At 39.8% G+C, this 24568-nt stretch overlaps 2 protein-coding genes across 3 annotated transcripts in view; one reads left to right on the forward strand and one right to left on the reverse strand.

The window, feature by feature from the left end:
* Nucleotides 1-482: 482 nt before the first annotated feature.
* LOC132766705 (2-epi-5-epi-valiolone synthase-like) lies at nucleotides 483-16987 on the reverse strand. Its single transcript, XM_060761014.2, has 5 exons — nucleotides 16809-16987; nucleotides 8288-8921; nucleotides 6931-7164; nucleotides 4880-5132; nucleotides 483-1678 (listed from the first exon to the last, which is right to left on the reverse strand). The coding sequence occupies exons 1-5, from the start codon at nucleotides 16982-16984 to the stop codon at nucleotides 1590-1592; spliced, it is 1386 nt and encodes a 461-aa protein (XP_060616997.2). The 5' UTR covers nucleotides 16985-16987; the 3' UTR covers nucleotides 483-1589.
* A 1744-nt stretch (nucleotides 16988-18731) lies between these two features.
* Nucleotides 18732-24568, forward strand: part of LOC132766704 (uncharacterized) — a 63761-nt gene continuing 57924 nt past the window's right edge. For both annotated transcript variants that reach the window (XM_060761012.2, XM_060761013.2), the window contains exon 1: nucleotides 18732-18985. In XM_060761012.2, coding sequence (XP_060616995.2) covers nucleotides 18922-18985 — 64 coding nt within the window. In that variant the 5' untranslated portion in view covers nucleotides 18732-18921. The remainder of the gene's footprint in view (nucleotides 18986-24568) is intronic.

The raw sequence follows: 24568 nt of genomic DNA on the forward strand, positions 1-24568 counted from the left end.
ACTTAACATGAAGCCATAAAGCTTACTGGGAAATTTGAGGCTATTCATTCTCACTCAACCTGGCTTACTTTACAGTCCTTGTGAAGAGGAAGTAAGGATGACATGAGTCATGCTCCAAGTACCAGTACAATTAATGGGATAGAAACATAAGAAACACACTAAATAAAAACCAATGGGACTAGAAAAAAAGAGTCTTCATTTCTGTGACTCTGTATAGATTTAATTAAAACTACAAAAATGCATGTATAACATAAAGCAACAGAAGCATTAATGGAAATCTGTATATGACAAACATTTGTTTCTCCAAAATCTATTAATGCCACAACACATGACAAGAGGTTATCAACAACCTACCAATGCCCTTAGGACAGTTCTGCATAAGTGCTCTGTTTGAAGAACACGTGCAATCTAATGCTGTAACCTTATCATGACACCCCAGAGTGCCCTATTGCAATGGCGAAGAAATCTTTTAGCTCAATTCTGTCTGTGTGGGCCGCATACCCATCGTATGAGGCTCACATAGGACCAAAGATAAAATAGTGAGTCCAAAAAGGCCTTTAGCTTAAACTACAGGCATTTCAGCTTTTTAGAAGATGGGCAGGAAAAAAAACTATATAATTTTGGATCTTGTTCCCCAATAATGCCCAATGATCTTGAAAAGACATGGGTAAACTTTGACCCTCCAGGTGTTTTGGTCCCACAATTCCCAACAGCTAGTAAACTGGCTGGGATTTCTTGGAGTTGATGTTCAAAACACATGGAGGGCCAAAGTTTGCCCATGCCTGATCTAGGAAAACTGATAGCTGGATTTGGCCCCAGGAGCTGATGTTTCTTACTCCTGTTTTATCCAAATATTACTATACCCCTCCCCCCAATGTATCAGTTTATATTCCAAAATGCAAGCTGGGAATACTACATTGTTAAACATACTGTTAGACTCTTAGGGTATTTGCTAAACATGCAAAATATACCTAATTTATATCTACTTGAATAATATCTACTTATATGAATTCACATAAGTCTAGACATATTGGAAGATGCACTGTAAAATCAAATCAGATTGTAGGGATGCACATATTGAACCAAATAGTATTTAGATAACTGGCCTCTTGGTTTGGTGATTCTTACTTAATAAGTTGCAACCAGTCTCATATGTTGTATTCAGGGAGCCAAGAAATGCTGTCATATTGCACTAATGTGTTGAACCAGAGAAACAGCTTGTGAGAGGCTTACCCACACCAGTGCCTCCCCCCTAATACACTGCACATTTCTCAGTTTCACCTGATGGCAAGAAGATTGCAATTTTCCAAAGACAGCAAAGAAAACCATATGAAGGGGTCACCATAAGTAGTTAATCAGAGAGATGGAATCTCTTTCTCTTTCATGAAGAGGTAGAATTGACGCTAAAGACAGTTACTGCTAATAGGTGATCTTTCCTTCTGGGCTGTTCCTCCATGCGGACAAGCATTTGAATATTGTCAAAGAGTTACTGGTTCAACATTGTCCATGAATACATCATGTGAATTCCTGGTTTACACTATTTTAAGCAGGAGAATAGTGCTGTTGCCAGTCGGAAATTTCTCTTGTCTTCATGATCTCATAGAGATAGGCCTGCATTCATTGGTCCAGAGTGTGTAAGCCCTTTCCAGAGTTTCCTCACTGATGTCATTGAATATATCTGAAAAACAAGAAAGCAACTAGTAAAGCCAATCATGGTTACACTCTGGGACAAGGACAGCAGACAAATGCAACAAAAATTGAAATAAACTCAGAGCCATGTTTTCCTTGATTAATTCTATCCAATTGTAATGTGGCCTTCTTTTTCTGTTCCCTTCTACCTTACTAAACATCCATAGTCCTGACTTCCAGGGAGAGTTCGGACTCGGATTCTTTTATTTGTGTGGCTTTTTGGCAACCCATAGTATCCATAGAACTCTCTTCCAGCATTACATTTCAAACAAGTTGATTTGCTTCCTGAGAATTTTCTTCACCGTCCAGCTTTCACAACCATACACAGAAATAAGAAATATGTTGGAATGGACTTTGGTGTTCAGTTTTACATTTTAAGATCTTGACTAGTTCCTTCAAAGCTGCCATTCCACATCAGAGGGCGCATCAACCTTGTAGAATTAATGCAATTTGACACCACTTTAACTGCTGTGACTCAATGCTGTTATTATGGGGGTTGTCCGAATGTATCTCCCTCTATGAACCATCATGGAGATTAAGATCATCTGGGAAAGTCCTGGTCTTGATCCACCACCTTCGCAAGCACGACTGGTGGGGACGAGAGACAGGACCTGCTTAGTTCCCCTTGGCTGTGGAACTTCCTTCCCAATGAAATTAGGTCTGCCCCCTCCCTCCTATCCTTTTGTAAAAATTCAAACTTGGCTATGGGATCAAGCATTTGAGCAACAGGCAGCAACTAGAATGAGTGTGATATTATGTAACCAGCAATGGACTGATCTTGGACTATGATTTTGAACTGGCAGAACTTTTAAATGAATATTTATAATTGTTTTTAATTTTTGTTTTAAATGTAACTGTTTATCTTATAGTTTTGTATTTGGCATCTAATGGTTACCTATTGTGAAATCGCCCTGAATCCCCCTCCGGGGGTGAGAAGGACAGGGTATAAATTCTCAAAATAAACAAATAAATACATTGTAGAAGGTCTTTAGCCTTCTCTGTCAATGAGTGCTAGTACCTCACCTAACTACATATCCCAGGGCTCTGTAGCATTGAGCCATGGCAGTTAATTCTACAGTGTTGATGTAGCCCAGGCCTTCCACACTAAGCTATGCTTTCCAAGATTCCTTAGAATGGAATCATGCCAACGATCAAATAGATATAACTGTGTAGCATAAATACATTGTGAAGAATAGTCTGCAGCAGAAAGCATGGGACTTGTAAACATCCTCAGGGACTAGGAACCCTATAACTCATGAGCCTAATCTAGCATGTTTCACAATCTTCTTCCCACTCCATGAAGCCTCACATCCTCAGGGAGAACAGAAAAGGGGCAGAAGCTAGAGATTGCCATAACTAGGGATTTTGCTTCACTTTCCTTCACCTTCTAATTATATAAGGGGTGGAAAGAGGAACAATGGATGTTGGCAGTCATTTGGATGGATGAATCCAACCCACAACTCTCACAAACCAGTTCCCCCCCATGTCTTTACAAATAGAGCATTTCCTATGGGCTAGTCTACCTGTCATGCTCAATATTGCTAGACTCAGAGTTTTTTGACTTTTCAGCATTGGCAACCTTCCTCTCAAGTAAATGTGTGCAAGACAGAAACTGAAGTCTGATTTTGTAATGGGAATTACATACGCTACTTAAAGGCTTTTGATACTCACTAAGCTTTGGGAAGGGAATTACCCAGCCGTAATGCAATTACTTGAAGTTGCCTGTTTAATTACATCTCAGAGGTTGTATAATAATTCTGCTGGTTGTATAATATCTGAGGGAAATGCTTCGTCAGAGTTTATTAAAGGGTTGTAATTAATAAGGGAACCCAATTAAAGCTATTAACATGCAATTATAAATTGTGGGACAGGCACACTAGCATATTATATGACATGACTTTTATGCACTTGCAACTTTTGATAACTTCAAAGGCTGAGATTTTCCCTATCCCTTTTCTCTTTGTTTTAAACTTTAGGGTGCAGTTAGGAACAAATGCATGAATACCACATAAACTGGTGATCACAAAGTTGTCAATTGAGTTTTAAAACAGAAAGTGAGAGAAATACATGAAAATAAATCATAGTAGTGGAGAACTATGCTATAATGTACACCAATTCCCTGAATTAATTCAAAGAATGCAGTGCATGCATATTTTTCTTCTTAATCAAGGATGGATCTCTAGTTGGCTTGAAGCTGCATTAAATGGACAATGTAGATGTGCCACTGGTGTCAATACTAATTAGCAACAGCATTTCTGAGTCAAAGCTGATGGCTGGGAGCTGCCATTTTATTGTCTCACAATCTCCAAGGCATAATGGAAATTAAAATGGCTAGTCTTACAGCTAATTGGATCTATTTTACTTACTTATTTACTTACACAACTTATTATTTTCTTAATAAGGGCTTCCAATAGATAGATAGATGATAGATAATTTTAAAAACCTTTTGAAAGGCATCGAATTATATAGTTTTGTCTGCCAGTAGAAATTCAGCAAGGCTGAGACAAATCTAACTTCCCTTGAAAGAGGGAAGTTTAAAATTATTTTACATTCAAAATAATCCAATATCCAAAACTGTTCACATGGGTGGCTAAAACAGTGAAATCTTTGCCTTAAAAACAAAGGTTTTATGCACAAAATTATTTAAAATGATGTATAAATTTACCTTCAAACTATCTCTACAAGGCTTATATGAAATATAAATAAATTTCATGGTTAAACTTGAGACCAAAATCCAAGATATTTCATTATGTAGGTATATGCAAATACAAGTATTCTAGGATTTTTAAAAATCCAAAACACTTCCCATCCTAAGCATTTATGACAAGGGATACACAACTTGTACTTCTTATTGCATACTAATCTCTTGCCTATATTTTCCTAAAAATATCTGTAGAAAAATCTACAATCTTCCCTGATGTTGTCTTTTAATTTTAAATATTAGTATTGCATGATGGTGCATTTCATGTTTTAACTTTTTTCACCAGATACCTGGAAACTAAGAACCCAAGTGGCAGAGATGAACAAATCTCAAGTGTCTCTCTCTCTCCTCTCCCCCCCCCCCCTTGCTTAACAATGGCACCTGATGTCAGTGCTTGTCCTAATTTGGTTCCTGGGTATTAAAGGAGTTCCTTATTTTCAAATGGCCTAAATACAACACAACTAACTAGACACCACAATACCAACGTACCTGCTGTTCCAAGCCCAGTTGGAAGAGGCATTCTCATCTGGCCAGCACTGTGTTTCAATCTTTCTGTCAGGGCCTTTTTAATAAGATGCCATGTGCATTCTTTATGCCATACTGGGAGTTCCAAAGAACTCATGCATTGAATAATCTGAATCTTCTCCATTTCATTTAAGAGTCCCTTCACATAGGACACGTAAGTCATGAAAGCCATGTCAACATTCACAGCTTCTCCGTGCATCAGTGATGGTAACGCTCTCTGAAATTAAGGGTAACATACTTGTAATGCAATACTTATGGAATAAAAATATTGTGTGATTAGACAGGGGAGGTTTAAGAGACCCAAAACAATTCTGCTTGCAGGGTAATTTGCCAGAAATTCATCCTTTCTTAGAGAAATAACAAGTAGTGACCCAAGGTAGATCAAAGCCCTTACCCTTCTACCCCCCAGCTCTAACCAGGTAAAGTGAGTCAACAAAAACAAACAGGAGAAAACATTAATTGCAGAGCTTGAACTCTAAGCCAACAGTTTTTTACAAAGTGCATCTCAATTTTTTGGAGATCTAATATGTTGGCTATCAGAGACCTGTATGGAATTGCTGGTCCAAGTTAGAGTAGACTTGTCAATGGGATTAATTAAATGACATAGGGTGCTTCCAGACAATGTCAAAATGCAGGAAAAAGAAGTAGGGCAAAAAATTGCGGGACAGCAAATCTAAAAACAGAACTGTCAGCCCCGGTAAATGGTCCCTCCCTGACACCTTCCTTTGTAGTGGATTTTAGAAATCCATAAGATAAATAGGAGACATCCTGAGAAAGTTAACTTTATTTAATTGACTCTGCACTCATGTGGATATTTAAATGCTCACAAGTAGGTTTCTTATTATCTCTCCTCACTCTACTGTAAATTCAAGCTCTGTTCAATTTCATAAAGATCAAAACAAAGGAATGGTTGCAGAGAGTTCTAATTGTAGTTGCTTTCCATTTGTGCTTCCGTTTAGCCACCTGTGTATTTGTAGCTCCATTTGTTTACAGCCCAGATCAGCTGTTTGGGGATTTTAAAATGTGCATATGTGCTGGAGCAGTCCACACCAGGGTATACAAATGAAGTCACATGTTTTCCTTGACTGCAGAGATATACAATCACGCAGATATGTGCATTTTCTGGCCAAAATTGGGTTTTAAGCACACCTTTTTAATATGTGTTTTTCAGCTGTTAATCTGAATTATCATGCATTTTTGTGAAATGTCATTTGGCAACCCTACCCTTTTTGTCCCACTTTCTTCTGTGTTTTAGGGCATGTGTAGAAAAGCCCTCAGTTGCCCTCCACAAGCTGAATCAATAGACCTATTCCAGCTGGGATCAGCAACTGGATCTGGGCTAGAGTGTCCCGGTGTGCCCCCTTTGATGCTCTGTTTCCATATTGTCAATCTATTCGAAATTATAATACACCATAACCTTCCAGTGACCTCCTGCTAAAGAAGATCAAATCCAGATAGATGCTTTAAAGTCCTTATCACACAAGGAAATGATGCAAGTTTAATATGCATAATGGCTGACATTCGGTTTAGTATAGGCAAAGCTACAAGGCTAATCTTGTGACTTCATAAATGTTGTCATTCATATTTATGGTTATGACATCATAGTGGCAACCACAAATGACCACCCCCCAAATCTACCTACGGTAAGTCAAGTAGTGTGCATCAACCATAGGAGTAATATGATGCTGGTGAATACTGAAGAATGATGTGTTTAGACCCTCCCATCTGCAAACTGTAATGTGACAAACAGAATGGTGACAGATTTCTCTGTCATTTAGGTTTGACTAATATTTAACATGATAGGAATGTGGTAGTCCTTCAGCTGAAAAAAAACAAGGGTACCCTTCACCTCTGGGTACGTCAAGCCATGATGAAAATGTAATGCTATACATGTTTGTGTTTAACAGTACAGACAGACATTATGTTCTGTTATTCTAAACCAGCCTTGCTTGCCTATCTAATGACAAGGGAAAATATACATTTCTCATATTCTAAATACATAAACTTTTAATTACCATTTCCAATTCTGGGCTTATAAGGTGACCAAAGTCAACCAGTCTGTTCAGATCATCTTCCCAAAGGTTTGGAGCAAGTTCTTCCAGCATAGTTTCTATGGCAATTCTGGTTGTTTTCAGTGCAGCATCCCCATGATCAACTAATCCATTGTGCGACTGGAATTTGGTATCCAGTAAGAATTTTCCATGGGTTTTCAATAAATCAAATAGGCATTTATGTTTCATGAGTGCCATCTTAAACAAAGAATGAATATAATACATTAGAATGCTAATATAAAGGTCTCATCCTCAAAATAATGTAAGAGAAGATGTTAGTTTTAAAACAGATATACATAATATATCCTTATACATGAGCTTGACTGTTTATGTCAATCTTATGAATAAGTCAAGGGCAGATGCTGGATCTTGATATAACTCATGGATAAGTCAAGAGTCATCCACGAAGAGAGGAAAGTATTAATGCTTACTCTAGAAGCCAACCACTACCACCTGCTGCTGCCATTTCTCTGCTTAGACATTCATAAAGGCTTGAAATGGTACCATGTTGGAAAGTACCTGGAACCTCTTAGGACACTTCCAGACAGGCCCAAAAATACAAGACCTGTTGTGCTTTTACTGGAGACATCCAAACAATGCCTCCAGTAAACGCGAATTAATTCAGTACAAAACATGTAAACCCTGCTTTGTCCCAAATCAATTATATACCCCATATTCAGGCCTTTCTGAAAGTCCCAGGTCTAATGAGGTACTGGGCCTGTGAGGACTACCTGGAGGTGGGTCCTCATTGACATCTCAGACCTTTTGGACTTCTGGAGCCCAAAGGTGCCAGATGGCACCCACCCCTCCCCCCAAACTCCAAAAAGAAGCCCTTTAAATGTAAAACAACTCACCCAGCCACCATTAAGGTACTGTTGGAGTCCTCATGTAGAAATGACACAGGAGACTAGATGGAGGGGGCAAGGAGGAAAATCACCCCCCCCCCCCCGTGCATCATTTCAGTGTGCCAAGAGGACTCCAGCAGTACCTTAATGGTGGCTGTGTAAGTTGTTTTACATTTAAAGGGCTTCTTTTTGGGGGGGGGGGGTCCCATGTCCCCGGAAAGCCCAGATTTTTGGAGTGGGTGTGGGGACTCAAATTCATGCCAAAGCAGATTTAAAAAACCCACTTTGGCATGGAATTTAGTGCTGTCTGGGAGTGCCCTAAGTGTGTGCATTTCAGGGCTTGTCTACACGGGCCAAATAACTCATACTCACTATGCATTCAGTTTCATTTCTGACAGTAAAGTTCTGAGAAGTAAAGTTATCCAATAAAACTGAGATCCAACAGGGGAAAACATACATAAAATACAACTTTATACCTTTAAAATTTCTCCAAGACCATTGGAGATATGCTGACGTGGGATTGTTTGGATGAAGATGCGGTCCAGAAAAGTAGCAATGGGTGGGACATAGCTTCCAAGCTTGTTTTTGCATTGAAGGAAATTTACACCATTCTTTGCTCCAACGCTGGCATCCACATATGACAGAAGAGTGGTTGGGACCCGGATGTAAGGGGTGCGCCTCCGATAAAGTGATGCTGCCAGACCCACAATATCTAGGCATGTTCCTCCTCCAATTGCTATAATTGGCTCAGTCCGCCTGTCAAGGCCAAAGCTTTGCACTTCTTGCAGGATATCAAGCACCATGTCTATAGATTTGTTTTCTTCAATTGTGGGCAAGGAAAGGATTTTATATTGAACATAGTTGTCATCAAAATACTTCCTAACTATTGAGCCATAAAGTTCATTGACGGTCTTATCTATTACAATGAAACGCCTCTGTGTTTCTTTATTGTTGAGGGCCTTCTCCAATTCCCCTGACTCTCTGATGTGCCCATATAGCAGTGTCTGATTGGAGGGATCCAGGAGACTGCATGTTTCCACCACCTTATAGCAGAAGTAGATAGGGGCCTCAATTGTCCAGGATATCTCACCACCTGAGATAACTTCAGTTCTGTTAGGGATTAGGAACAGAGAAAGTGCTGTGAGTCAGGGCCCGTCCAGACAGTACCTTTATCCCAGGAACTTCTGCAGCAAACAGGAGGGTGGCCAGATGCCATTCCCTGCAAACATGAAAGCAATCACTACAAAAGGGAAAAAACTTGAGATTTCTAGGTGCGGTTTTGAGCCAAATATCTGCATTTTCGAATGTCACAGGATTTTTTATCTAGCCTCCCCCCCCCCCCCCCCCTGGATTTTAGATGTTTGTTCCTGGTTGATCAGTTCCTAAAAAGAAGGTGACACTTGAGTAGAAGGCAAAAACTTTGTTTGTGTGAGAGAAACTTCATGAAATGTGTGGAGGGCACAGTTTCTCTGACCAAGACAAAGAATTGAACTTATGCAATGATCCACATATCCAAACTTCACTGCATAATTACTGCTGCCACATAATAGTCACATTCCTCTTTTGGAGTCCCAAAATGGTTTCTTGCCTTTTTTCGCCTAATTATCACATTAGAAGCTGACTGGGTCTGGGGCTCTCCCTTCTCCCTCCTGCTTCCACAGACACAGCTCCTCCTTGGAGGTAAGACAATTTAAAAAAAAAGAAAAACAAACAATGCCAGCTGGATCTTCTCCCTCCTGCCTCCATGGAAGTAAGAGAGGGAAAGCCCTAGACCCACCAGTTCTGCACATTTAAAGAAACTTCAAGGTGGAGACTTGGTGTGGGGCTCTCCTTTCTTTCCTGCCTCCTCGGAAATAAGAGAGGAAAAGCCCCAGACACAGCCAGTTCTGCACATTTTTCTTTGTCAATAGTCACATTTTCCTGAAGAAAAAAGGGATAAAAATGTGATGATTACACTGTGAATAATGATACTCTTCTTTTTAAATTGGGTCTCACATTAGCCAGAGCCAACAATGGGCAATATCAATGGAGATGTCTGAATGATGGCCATGTTATCTATGTCATACATCTCCTTTAATTTTCTCCTCCCCTTTCTAATTTGCAAAAAGCTGGAGAGGTTGTGAGTAGATGAGGAGGTAACACTGAGTCTCAATATCATCTGACAAATAGGTCCACTATGGTAGGATTTTGCAAAACTATAGCCTTCAGACCCTTGCCTCCCAATACCTCCATCCTCTGAACAATATATGGAAGAGTTAGGAAAGGATTTGGAAGGCTATAGCCTGGCTTCCATCCTTGCTGGTGTTGTGTGTGTATGTGGGTGTGTCTGTGTATCTGTGCCAGAATGGAATCTCTGCCAGAGTCTACACACAAACATCCTGATGATATCTGGGCATGTGGATAAAATGGATTATATTCATACTTACTTACAGAAACAAATAATATAATATGGTCATATTTAGCCACTAGTAGTCCTGGAATAATGCTAGGTTATGCTACCATGTCAATCGGAGAGAGTTTCTGGGGGGAAAGTATGGTTGCCTCTTCAACCATCCCAATTCTTCTTGAAATGACAATATGGGCCTGGCAAAGGGTCCATTGGAGCCAGCACAACACAGGAAGCCTCCCCGTGTTGTTGCCTCCAGAGATGCTTTCATACTGGTTGGGCACGGGGCCTCCCCTGGAAGACACACAATATTGTGAGATGGCTGGCCTGGGGTTCCATCTAGAAGATGGTGTGAAAGCGTCCCAGGATGCTAAATTCCCCCATCTGATGAAGTGGGACATTACAAATATATTTAAAATGTAGCCTAAAACTCTATTCCCACTGAAGTCTGTATCAAAACCTATGCTTATTCTTAAAAGAATGTGCTCATGATGTTTGTATGTTGGAAATATCGGGGGTTATGTAAAAGGAAATTCTCTGGCTAATCTTAAATGGTTACAAACAAGTTCTAGTGTAAGGAAAGAGAGATCATGCAATCCATAATGGTTAATTATCTGGAGAGATGACTTTCCTGCAGAAACAGCAATGTTTGTCCTTAGGGAAAACTGGCATCCATCCATCTGTGACTTGTTCTTTTTGCTTTAATGCTGCTGCAGGAATGATGCAGACTTCTCCTGAAGTTTATGGCAAAAGCATTGTCATTTTGGACCCTGCTGATGGTTTTCAGTATTCCCCCCCCCCCAAATTTCTGTAGTTCATTACCCATGCCTGTGGATCTGGGTGTATCTTTTTAAGAAAAAAATGTCTCTGTTCAATTCCTCCCCGACCCTTCCTTCTTTTCTCCTTCAATTCCCCTTTTAGCTGAAAGCCTTTCTATGCAATAGACTTGGCCCAAGGGACAGACATTATCTAGAACACATTCATACATGCATGTAAGCTGCAGCTGGGGAGCCTTCTACGCTGTCCTTATAGCCCAGGATCAGATCCCAGGTTATCTGCTTTGAATTGGATTATGTGAGTCTCCATTGTTGGGTAATCTGAGATAAACAGATAATCTGGGATATAGGACAGTGTTTCCCTGCTTTGCTCCAAATTAATTCGATACTTGGTAAGATCCAGATCTTAGGGAAGATCCAGGCCTCACCAGGTGTGGGCTCTGTGTGGATTGGGCCTGGGGAATCGCAAGACATGATCCCCAGGCTCAATCCACATAGCCATATCAGTTTTCCGGGCTCCATGGCACCCACCCCCTCCACAAAACCTGAAAACAAGCCCATAAAGATTTTTAAAAACTTACCCGGAGGCCATTAAGGTACTCCTTGAGTAAGTTATTTTTAAAAAATGAAGGGCTTTTTTGGGGAACTTTATGGTGGCTGGGTGACCATATCCCCTCCCACAAACCTACCCGATCCCTTCACTCTTCGGTGGAGGCCCTCCTTTCACCCCTTCCATAATCACAGATGCAACGTATGGGAATGAGAGAGAGAGCCTTCTCCTCCGTGGCCCCCCTGACTCTGGAACGCATTGCCCAGTGAGATTAGGCAAGCCCCAACCTTAGAAACTTTCAAAAAGAACCTCAAAACTTGGCTTTTCTGTTGCGCCTCTGGAGAGTGATCTTACATCTCCATTTGTCATTCTCCCTATAATGGGTGTCCTCATATTGCACTGCCTCCTGCCCACATCAAGGACTGTCTCCACTACCTCATTCATGAGTTTCCCTTACAAATATACATGCTTTATTTCTATCTCATCCTGAGATAGAATGTGGCCCGCTCATTGTTATTGTGTTTGATCTTTTCCTGTATTACTTTGCACTGTTTATTGTATTTTATGCTTGATTTATTTTATTGTGATGTTTGTTTATGCTTTTCATGTTACTATATTGTAATGCACTTCTGGGCTTGGCCTCATGTAAGCCGCCCCGAGTCCCCTTTGGGGAGATGGTGGTGGGATATAAATAAAGTATATCATTATTATTATTAGTTACCAGGATGGCATCTAGACACTCCTCCCTGGGAAATCCCAGGTTTTGGCGGGTGGGGTGGGGACAAAAATGTGTGCCAAAGTGGGTTTTTAAAACCCCCTTTGGCACTTTTCTGTCAAGCATGGAAGCACCCTGAGTTGAATAAATGTTTCTTATTGAACAAAGGAGGGCACAGTGCATCCCTCCAGATGGTCCTAGACTACAATCCCCAGCATTCCTTTTGTGCTGAAGGGATAAAAATCCAATAACATCAAGAGGACCATGTTTTACTCACTTCTGCAACAAAGCAAATCTTAGGGAGGTTCCACACAGGCACAAAATGTGTGGAATGTACCCAGTGACATTAGATTGGCCCCCTCCCTCTTGTCCTCTAGAATGAAATTCAAAACCTGGTTATGGGACCAAGCATTCAAAGAGTAGAGGCAGCAATTTAGAATGAGGCCCAATTTTTGTGAATGACAATGGACTGACCTGGACTATGATTTCAAACCAGCTTGATTTAAACAATGTTTTAGTAATTTAGGCATTAATGAACTGTTTTAATTTATTACTGCTGCTGGCATTGAATGAATGCCTGTTGTGAAGCCGCCCTGAGTCCCCCTCTAGGGATGAGAAGGACAGGATACAAAAATGCAAAATAAATAAATAATAAATAAAAGGTAGTCCCAAGCCAACATGAACCCTTTTGCCATGATAAGTCTTCCCCATGCCTTCTCTCCCTCCATTATACCTGTATAATACCCAATCTCCTCTTGCAACACTTTGCTTCCCTTTATTATACTACTGTAATTATAGGCCACTTTGCCATGTTCCCCTCCTGCTAGGCTTTCCTTCTCACCATTAGACTAGTGTTATGTTAAAAAGCTAGCAAGAGCACCATTTCGAGCCTAGATTACTATTAGGGAGAAAATGCAGTGAAAGCAAAATGGTGTTAAATCTGCTAGTGTGGAGGGTCAACTGTGGTTCCACACAACTTTAACTCAGAAGAAATCGTGTTTTAAAAATGGGATTCTAGTCTGCACAGAATGCCCCAGAAAGCACATGCTTTTTTGGGGGGGGGGGGTGTCCACATGCCCTCCTGGAACCTTCCAAGAAGACAGGGAGACACTCACATTGCCACCCCAAAACCCCTTAAATGGGGGAAAGGTATAATAACTTACCAGGCAGAAGAGTGCCATCGGCCCTCTTCTGGTGTGTAGGAATGATGCACCAGGAGAAGGGGGAGCAGGACCGATTTTCCTCCTCCCCCCTACTCCTGGCGTGTCATTCCTATGTGCCAGGAGAGGGCCAAAAGGCAAGGGGTGGGGGAAGGGCCCAGGAGAGGTTATATGGTGCATGCGTGCACTCTCCTCTCAGCCTGCCCATCTGGCATCCATTGGAGTGCTGCAAGGCATGCAAGCCCACGCATGCGCCATGCGAGGAAAGGGAGGAGTGCAAGCAGGGAAAGCAAGTGAGAACTGTATGCTTGGGCAGCATTAGAATCCAACCTCATTGCTTGGCACACATGTATATCTTCTAGCCACCCCCCTTTCCTCCTCATGGGAAAGAGCTTCCTGCTATTACTGCATATGTGCAGAAGGGAAGCGACAGGTGGTGGGAGAGTAACCAACCAACCTGTGCCTCCCTCCCTGTCCCCATGCACTTTTGAAGCAGGGGGAGGAGGGGGAGAGGGAAAGCACAGAGCCCCTCAGTTTGCTTTGTAGAACTCTAAGGGTTCTGCGGAGCACCATTTGAGCACAGTTGGTCTAATTGTTTGAGAGTCAAACTTCACAGTATGTTAAATATACAGCATGCAAAATTGGCCTTCTTTTAATTTATAACTCCAAACTATCTATAAGAAGTCCTGAGCCACATGAAGACCATCAGATTGGGACCCTTCTCCATTTGCTGCCTTGCTTGGGATTTCTGAAATCCCATTTTGGCAGAACTTATTAAACAATGAAAAGGTCCCATGGTCTCAGTAGAGGCTATTCTGTGAGGACTTTGGAAAGCAAGTTGGAGTGAGATTGAAATTGTCACTCCAAAGCCCCATCTACACTAATGCAAACTGTGGAGACTAGACAACAAATGCCCAAAAAAGCAAGCAAATTAAAAGCCCTCAGTGCACATCAGTGCTGTGTGGATTGTATAATCACATCTGGGCCTCAAACGGGTTCCAGGATTTCCTATGTAATCATGTGCACAGAGAAACTACTTTATTCATTGCTGATTTAAAACAGATTAAAATGGGCAGTGTAGATGTGCTCCTAATGTGTGGTTCTGTTTTGGGTCATGCTCTCTTTTAATTTTAGAGAAAGATTTTGATATTATTTTTAAGTCACCCTGATGTGCAACGGGAAGTTGCTGCGAAATGTGAGAGAAATAAGGTTGAACACTGTGAAAGCATCCACTACATGGCTATCAGCCTCCTCCCAGTAGACTCAAATCAAGGAAAAGCTTTATGTGAACTACCACTCCTCTTGGCATCCCTCCAGCAATAACAAGAACATCCCTCTGGGCAGCTAAATCAGGAAATCCCAACTGGATGCCCCCCCCCCCCCCCGCGAGGGTCTTCCTCCAGGGGCAAACCAAGAATGGGCAGCTTGGAAGTCCCTGAATATACTCAGAAGTGGAATGGGAAGATCAAAAGACAACCTGGCAAAATGGCACTACCTAAAATAATCCCATACCTTGTGTGACTGGGGAGCAGAACAGACAACTCTGCATCTGTATGCTTGTCCACTGTGCCCTGCCCCATGTACAGAGGAGGAATTGTTGGAGGCTACAGACAATGCCATTGCTGTTACCCGTTTTTGGTCAAAAGATATTTAGCCACCTGCACACCTTCTATTTTTATCAGTTTTATACTAATTTATGCAATGCTTTTCATATGAAATAAATAAATAAATAAATAAATAAGTAGTTGCAGTAGTCAAGGCATCCCGCCTTGACTACTGCAACATCCCGCCTTGACTACTGCAACGCTCTCTACGTGGGGCTGCCCTTGAAGACTGCCCGGAAGCTTCAGCTAGTCCAGCGCGAGGCAGCCATGTTACTAACAGGAGCGGGACGCAGGGAGCATACAGCGCCCTTGTTGTTCCAGCTCCACTGGCTGCCGATTTGCTACCGGGCCCAATTTAAGGTGCTGGTGTTGGCCTACAAAGCCCTAAACGGTTCCGGCCCAAAATACCTGTCTGACCGCATCTCGGCCTATGAGCCCACGAGGACCTTGAGATCGTCTGGGGAGGCCCTTCTCTCAATCCCGCCAGCCTCACAGGCACGCCTGGCGGGGACGAGGGATAGGGCCTTCTCAGTGGTGGCCCCCCGGCTGTGGAGCACCCTCCCTGTAGACATCAGACAGGCGCCCTCCCTTATGACATTCCGCAAAAGACTAAAGATGTGGTTATTTGAGAAGGCGTTTGACTAAGTGCTACAACAATTGGCAATGATGACTGGAACGGAATATGGATAACGAGATTGGTTTATGATTCTACGATGAGACGGCGCGGATGATTTAGTGTAATTGTATTTTGATAGTTATGTTGATATTATTGTTGTGATATTCCCCTATTGTAAACTGTTTTTATATGTTGTACACCGCCGTGAGTCGCCCTAGGGCTGAGAACGGCGGTCAACAAATGCAGTAAATAAATAAATAAATAGTCACAGTCATTCTACATCTGTAATGCAACTTATAATTTGACTGTTAGATAAAGCCTAATCAGGTTGCTAGCCTTTCTGGAAACTTTGTTTTCCATGATATTATATTGAGTTTTAAATATATTATTATCGTTTAATGATGATAAAAAATCAGCTTCTTCCGAAGATTCATCTGAGTTACTACCACATGCCTACATCTCTTGTGGATTAACTTTCAATAACATTATTTGCAGCAAGCAAGAAATTCTATTTTAGTGCATAGTAACACATCTGTCTGTCTAATCTCTCTCTCTCTCTCTCTCTCTCTCTCTCTGTCTGTCTGCCTGTCTCTCTCCCTCCTCTCGAATATTTAGGCTGTATAAATTTTATCTTCAGTCTCTGAACTGGTGTCTCCTTAGACCAATAGTTCTCAGTCTTTGACTTTCAGATAGTTGGGTCTTCAGTTCCCAAAAGTCCCAAAATGGCATGGCCAATGGACAGAGATTCTAGAAGTTGATGTCCATCCGGAAGACCAACAGTTAAAGAGCATTGATTTGAACTTTAGCTATCAAAGAAACATAATCATGGTTTCAAAATAACCATCACATTTATAACTTATTTCACCGAACTTGGTATAGATTGAACTATGAGTTTCTTTTTTCTTTCTTTAATAATCTTTCTTTGATTTATTGAGTGTATTTTTTCTTATTGCCTGTATTTTCATCTGTATTCCAAAGTAGAAGTTCATGGGGTTTTTTGGTTTTTTTTAAAAAAGACATTAAGGAAAAATGGCACTATATCCAAAACAGATGGGAACAAATAATTTAAGATTCTAAATATCATACCAACCCAAGATTCCTCATACTTAATCCTGAGAAAGAAATAATGGTATTCCTGCTACTGCAACCCCTTATGCTGGAAACATTAGGCAACCTCCTTCTTGACTTACATTTTAGCTTGCGAGGCAGTGATCTTATCTTCAGAATCATGAACAGGTTCACCTTTCTTGATCCGACACCAAGTATTTTTGATTCTCACTAGCTGGAAATCTGTCTGCTTGGAAATCTTGGGCATGGTTGCAGTAGAACTGGAATCAGCTAAAAGGATCTCTTTGGATGCTGGCATTCTTCTACCTCCTGTTCCACAAAGTGTCTGCAAAAATTGCTTTCTGTGTGCTTTTAAGTGCTTACTTCGACCACAGTTTTGAATGGGAGGTGTTCCTTTTGAATTGGTTAAAAGTGCTGGGGGGTTGAATTATAAAACTAGAATTATCTAATCTATATTCATGGAAGAGAGGTGTTCAGATTACCCTGGCATGTAGACTCACGTGTACATAGACAGTGAAAAAGGCATCCTTCAGAGTTGTATAACCCTATAGTTTTGTAATGAACAAAAATACAATTAGAATGCATGACTTAATTTTATGGGATGCTCTGCACACAGTTTTGGATGGGAGGTGTTTCTCCAGGATGGATAAAAGGGTTTTTTTTTGGGAGAGGTGGAGATGAATTATAAAACTTGCATTATCTAATCTGTATACATGAAAGAGAAATGGTCACATTACACAAAAATGTAAGATCACGTGTACAGAGGCAGTGAATAAAGCATCTCCTAGTTGTATAACCCTATAGTTTTGTAATGAACAAAATACAATTAGAATGCATAAATTACCTGAGATGCCCTGAAATAAAAGAGCTATCATGAAACTGGATATTTTCTCTGTCACATAAAAGGAGAATATCATAATTTATTTGACTCAACTCCCTGAACCCTTAGGTTACAACATACCTTTATGCAACCCTCAGAGTTATTCGGGTTAATGAATATTGAATATTTATATAACTCCTGGAAATATTCAAGAATATTCCTGGAATGGGAGTCCTACTAAACATCAAATGATGTTTGTGAAATAGTAGACATGTTTGCATTCCATTTGTCTGTTGAGAAGCTTAGATAAATCCCCAACTTGTCTACGGTAGATTCTTATAAGGTAGATGAAGCTAAAAGATTGATGACAGTCTCAAAGTCACATATAAAGCTTTGTGAATAGAAATTTGGAGCCAGCTCTTCCTATTCAAAATCTAACCAATTTCTCACAGTTAATCACTCCATCACATATACCAAGTTTGCAAAATCTGTGTTTTTTTAATCTGTTTGTTTTGTTCTGTTAGAAATTTAATATAATGGTATGATTGCTTATTCCTTCCAAATGATCTCCAAATCCTTTATAGATTTATCATTTTATTGGCTACATTTTAATTCCACTTTTCCTTGAAGAAAAGCTCACAACAAAATTGTGAAGCAGGTTAGGCTGGGAGAAAGCAACTGGCCCATGCTCATTCAAAGATCTTCACCACTAAATATCTCATCCCATGCAGCCTTCTTTCCATTTTTCTGCACTACCGAAATGGAGTCCCACAGAGAAGATCACATGTGGCAAGTTTCACCCTAATAGCTGTAGAAATGAGGGAGAAACGAGGGTCTGAAATTTCCCCACTTGCACAATTACTATAATGAAAAAGTAACAAAATTCCATTACACTCATTATAGTAACAGAAGTTTTACTAACAACATTTTAGAAACACTTTAGAAATAAAATGCCAGCACCCCCTAGTTCTGTTATGTAACATTTTTCCATCGATCACACAGCCCTAGTGGTTTGAATGCTGGACTGCCACCTTGGAGACCAGGATTCAAATCCCTGTTCAGCCATGAACATCCACCGGGTGACAGTGCACAATCACATGTGGAGAATGAAACACATTCCTTGTTGCATGGGCCCCCATCTCGCATACAAAGAGGCACAACAACTAGCTTTCATAAAATAAACACACACACATGAGTGCTGCCACCAGGCACTGCTGTCAGAAGTCCTTATACTCCTTACCCGTAGCACAAAAGAAAGTCCTGCAGGCATCATGCAGCTGGTGTTGAAAGCCAGCCAAGTTATTCTATAAGAGGGCCCTTGGGCTCCAATTGATACGCTTCATGTGCTGACAGGAGTGGCCCTGCCCCACACATGGAGAATGAAGCACATTCCCTAGTTGTCTCATGCTGGTCTCATGCAGATAACAAGCAGCAAGAACAGCTTCACTTTGAAGCCTGGGGGAATGCCGCACTTTACAGGTAAACATCCCCTCTCCCCGACCCTTCCATTGTTTTTAAAGAGAAAGATTAAGAATGGTCCTCTTTAACTGTTCCTTCCTTCTTTATAATTCTATTTATTTAGATGTATTTTTAAAATTTAGTTTGAAAGTAAACCAATAGTACTTTGCACAAGTTTGTTCTGGATCGTAAAAGGATCACCTTATCACTTAAAATATATGTGTGTTAGCAAACAAAACATTTAAATATCTCAGCAAACTGTTTCTGTTGCTCAATGGAAAAGTGATCAGTTGAGGATGGATTGTTTTAAAGTGGATGATAAATGCTAAGTGTTACCTTGATAATAATGAATCCATTATTATAATCAGTCACTTTTAGGATACAGTAAACAGCTGAACTTCTACTATATGTAAAGAAAAAATTATTTGCCAAGTATACAGAATGCCATCTACAGTATGTGAGAACATAATGGACAACCTTCTGACACATTTAAGGAATATGAATTCTGGTATCCTGAATAGGAAGCTCCCCCCCCCCCCGCCCCAAACGCCAAATGTAAACATCCTTTAACAGCTACTAATAGTTATTGTGGTGATTTGAAGTCTTAGTAAATACATTTATATTAAAGAATTAATGTTAAAAAATTGATCTGAAGTTACAATTTTATATAAGGAGCTCAAATTGTTGTCCCTGTGCATCACTGCCTGCTTTGTGGAAGTATAGAGTTTCAAACTTTGCTTAAAGTTTCTCTTGTAATTTTGAATCATGAGCTACTGTATTTGTGTCAATGGTATATACATTTTTGAAAAATTCATTTTTTTTCAAGAATCATAAACTGTTAAGAATGTTTACATTTTTGAGGAGACACCCCGTGTTTTAATTTAGAATATCACCACCTCTCTTCTTTGTCTGTAGTTAGAACATCCCATCATCAACATTCTGGATACATCTCAATTTTATTTTAAGTAAATGAAGAAAGAAAAAATTGAAACAATTTGCTAATGCATTTAAAATCTTTTTGAGGAGTTAATCACTAAATTTTCAACTCGTGTCCTGTGTTTTAATCTCTGTTCTGTGTTTTAATAATTCTGTAACCCGCTTCAAGCCCCAAGGAGAGGCAGATAAGAAATAAAATAATCATCATTATTGTTTTAATATGTATTTTATAGAAATATGTTGTAATATTATAAATTATAAAAATACATTTTAATATGTGTGTTTATAAATTTTTTGCAATCTTTGTGTGTTTTGACTGTGCTGTGACCCAGGTGAGAGACGAGTAAGAACTAAAATAATAATAATAATAATAATAATAATAATTATTATTATATAATAGACTGATTAATGAACAGAACTATTTAAGTAAATTAATGAAATGTTTTAGCTGTATATTATGTGCTACAGATGTATACACAGTTGGTCCACTGTAGTCAGAGATCCTGTTGCACAAATTCAGCTATCAAAATTTTGATTTCGCCATTTTATATCAGGAACATCAATGTGTAATCAGACTTGAGCATCCACAGATTTTGGTCTCCATGGGAAGTCCAAGGGATCACTTTACACATAGATAATAATAATGATACCTTTATTCTTATATCTCACCACCATCTCCCCGAAGAGACTCAGGGCAGCTTACAGATGGCACAAAGTGCCTAAAAACAAACATAAAAATGAAGCACAATATAAAATACAATAAAATAAAACACATACACATATAAAAACACCAACTCAAACTCAATAAAACTTTGGTAATCAATCAGTGGTGGTAAGCTGCTGTAAACATGGCCAAGCTGTAAACAATAGGAATGGAATAAGTGCAAACTGTAACGATGGAGAAGTGCAAGGATGTGTGACTACTGCGCAGAACAACTAGGGACTAAGTATTCTCAAAAGCTTGTTTGAAAAGCCATGTCTTCAAATCCCTTTAAAAGGAGGACAGTGTGGGGGCCTACCTAATCTCCCCAGAGAGGGTGTTCCAAAGCTAGGGGGGAGAAGGCCCTCTCCCTCGTTCCCACCAACCATGCTTGTGATGGCAGCAGGACTGAGAGGAGAGCCTCCCCAGCAGATCTTAGAACCCATGCCCATTCATTGGGGGGGGGGGGATGCACACACACACACACATACAGATGCGCACACAGTGTGTACATGCATTTAATATACACACATATATGCTTGAAAATTGTACTCTTAGATTACAGCACTTTAAAGAGGCCTTCTCAGTGGTGGTCCCTTGGCTATGGAGTTCCCTCTTGAGTGAAATCAAATACTGTCCCCTCCTTCCAGACCTTCAGGAAAAAGCTAAAAGCATGGATGTAGTGTTTTCAGGCAGTAACAGTGCAATAAGAGAACACAGAATGGTACAATGACAATTGGAATGGCTTCAGACTATGACATCAGACTGTGTGATTTTAAATAAATGGTTTTAATGTTTAATATTTTTTGTGATTGTTTTAATTTATATGTTTTTATTTATCTTTATATATGTTTATGGGGCATTGACTCATTGCCTAAATATGAAAGCCACTCTGAGTCCCCTAAGGAGTGAGAAGGGTGGGGTATAAATGTGGTAAATAATAAAAAAATAAGCTGAAAGAAGCTAGCACACACCAAGGTGGTTTATTCATGTGGAGAGATGAAAGTAGCATGTTCTAGATTACTATCACTTAACCATAAAGGTGAATAAATGTTTACAGACACAGTGCTCCTTTTTATCTGGAAATGATACAGCAGCTTACATGTTAGAACATTCCCTTATCGCTTTATGCTTCTTCCAAGTGGCTTCATACAGAGCCATACTGTTGAATCCCATATGATGTTGCTCGGTGCTTTTTTTATTTTGTCATGTAAACACAAATTATTCAAAAATTGAAGCAATCTGAGTTTTTCTGCATTTTTATGTTACTCTCTGTGTTTTTTTTCTTTCAAAAAACAATTGAGCAATAAACTTGTTTGGGGCCAAAATGTTTCTTTGCGCAAAACATTTTTTTCTTCAAAAAGAAGTATTTTGCATCAAATGTTGAGGATTTGTCTAATCCCCCTCCTGTCCTCCCCCCAAAAATTATCTGGTGATTTTTAAAACAAAACTGTTTAAAAATTAAGTTCATGCTATGCAAGTTTGCCATTTCTTCAACTCAGCATCTTTGTGGGGGTCAGGAGAGGCCTTTTTTTTTTTTTTAGCAGAAGAACATTTGTGAGCCTTCTTTATATTTCCATCCTTACTATCAAAGAAACTGCAGCTCTTTGTAGATACCCAGATTACCATAGTGGTTTCTGGAGCAAAATCCCATTTCCCAAAGGGAAGAAACTTCTATCTGATAAGAAAGAGCAAAGGTAGGGTGTGTCTTGCTGTTACATCTTTTTCTAGCTAGAGGTGCATTCTGCATGAAATGGCTTGAGATCTGGTTTTGGCCATGTCACAACTCATGCAGAAGTCAAAGCTTTTTAGCTGGCAGGCATTATTTCAAGCAGTAAATATGCCACCTCTAACTTTCTGCTTGGGCAATCTCTGCCATGTGAGAAATAATGCTATATGCAGTGCAGGAAAGGGTGAGAAGGAAACTGGAGAGAACGTGGGAATGAGAATGGGTTCACCCCTTCCTATATATATGCTTTGCTAATATCATCTTAAATTATTCAACAAACTATTTTAGTAGCCATTCAGTGATGGGAGGGGCAATTGAGGGAACTGGGTATGTTTAGCTTGGAGAAAAGAAGACTGAGAGGGGGCATGATAGCCATGTGTAAATGTTTGAAAGGATATCATATAAAGGAGTGAGCAAACTTATTTTCTGCTACTCTGGAGACTAGGCATGGAGCAATTGATTCAAATTTCAAAAGAGATTCTATCTAAACATTACAAAAAATAATTGATGGTAAGAGTTGTTTGGCAGTGGAATATGCAATCTTGGAGGGTGGTGGAGTCTCCTTCCCTGTAAAATTTTAAGAAAGGGCTTGATGACCATTTGTCAGGAGGGCTTTGAGTGTGTTTTCCTGCATGGCCCTTGTGGTCTCTTCCAACTCTATGATTCTATGAAGACATTCTGACAACCCTGCTATGCATTGAAAAAATGTTTGGGGAATATTATTGGTTTCTGTCCTGCCATTGCATCCTGGTTTTCTCATAGCACTGGGAGTTATGGGGGAATTAAACATGAATAGAACTTAAATCACAGTTGCTGAGATTTTAGTTCTCCTGGGCCTCTATCCTCCCCATCCTGCATTACTGAGCAGCAGCCTCTGCCAAGAACAATAATCTGTTCTCCAGTTGGTCAGGGCACCGCATATTGATATTTCCATTTTTCCCCTGCCAGTGATTTCTCGTGCAACAATCAGAAGTAAGATCCAGATTGCAATTTCTTCTCGCACCAGAGATTGTTGGCAGGGGGCTGGAAACATCAGTATGTCATGCCCCATTTGATAGGAGAACAAAACTCTGTTGCTCACAGCAGACACTTCCCTATAATGGAGGACTTGGAGACTTTTGTGATTGCAGCAACTGTCCTCTTGTGAATACATATGGATTATGAATATGAATCCATTACAGATGCATGATTCTATGTAATTCTATGTTGTCATACATTATTTCTTGTATAATTTTAGGTTGTACATCTCTAAATGTGATAGTGAATTTCAGCCACTAACATTAAAAACCATTGTTGATCAGCATATTTAAAAACCCTACCAAATTAAAGTAAAACAAAATCTCTGCCTTTCTTCATTAGCCAGTTAGTTGCCATAAGCCGGCCCGCATGAAAAGCATATTATTGTTTAAAGAGTTTTAATATGTTTAACATGTTGAATTGTGTAGATTGTTCTAAGGTTATTTTACTGACAACTTATGACTACTGGTTGGGTGATGAATGAATGAGTAATTGGAAACCTTCCGTTCAGGAAAGATTGATTGTGTGTGTGTTTATGAGTGAGCATCTACACTGTAGAATTACCGCAATTTAATATCATTTTAACTATCATGGCTCAATGCTATTGAATCATAGGTTCTGTACTTATACAAAATCTTTAGCCTTCTTTACCACAGAGTGCTGGTGCCTCACCAAACTCAAATCCTAGAATTCTATAACATTGAGTCATAGCAGTTAAAGTGGCATCAAACTTCATTAATTTTGCAGGGCACATGCATCCAGAGAGAGAGAAATCTTCACAAGGGTTATAGATGAAAATAACTGGTGTTTGTTACAGAATGCACCAAGAATTTATATTTTAAGAACTTTCTGAAAGGTAATCTGTGTATATTTCTTAGTATTAGGTTGAAATATACCCACAATTTTAATTTAAAATATCAGTTACTTATGCACAAATATAATATAAATTGCAGAAGGGAAGCTTCACATGTGCAATTTACTTTTTTTATTTCTATGGAATTTCAGAACGCTGAACTAGGTATTTTAATTTATAGGGGCAGGGCTGAGTTATAAAACTTTGGATGGCACTGCTTTAGTTTGTTGGCACAAGGCACTGCACTCAACCAATTAGGTGTGTCTTTGTAAGGGAATCATTCCAATATGTTAATTCATTGGCTTCAAAGAAAGGTTTAAAGAAAACATGTTTTTTCTTGTTCTTCTCCTCTTCTTTATTCATTGCTTT

Source organism: Anolis sagrei, chromosome 2, assembly GCF_037176765.1.
Source record: "Anolis sagrei isolate rAnoSag1 chromosome 2, rAnoSag1.mat, whole genome shotgun sequence".
Taxonomy (NCBI): domain Eukaryota; kingdom Metazoa; phylum Chordata; class Lepidosauria; order Squamata; family Dactyloidae; genus Anolis; species Anolis sagrei.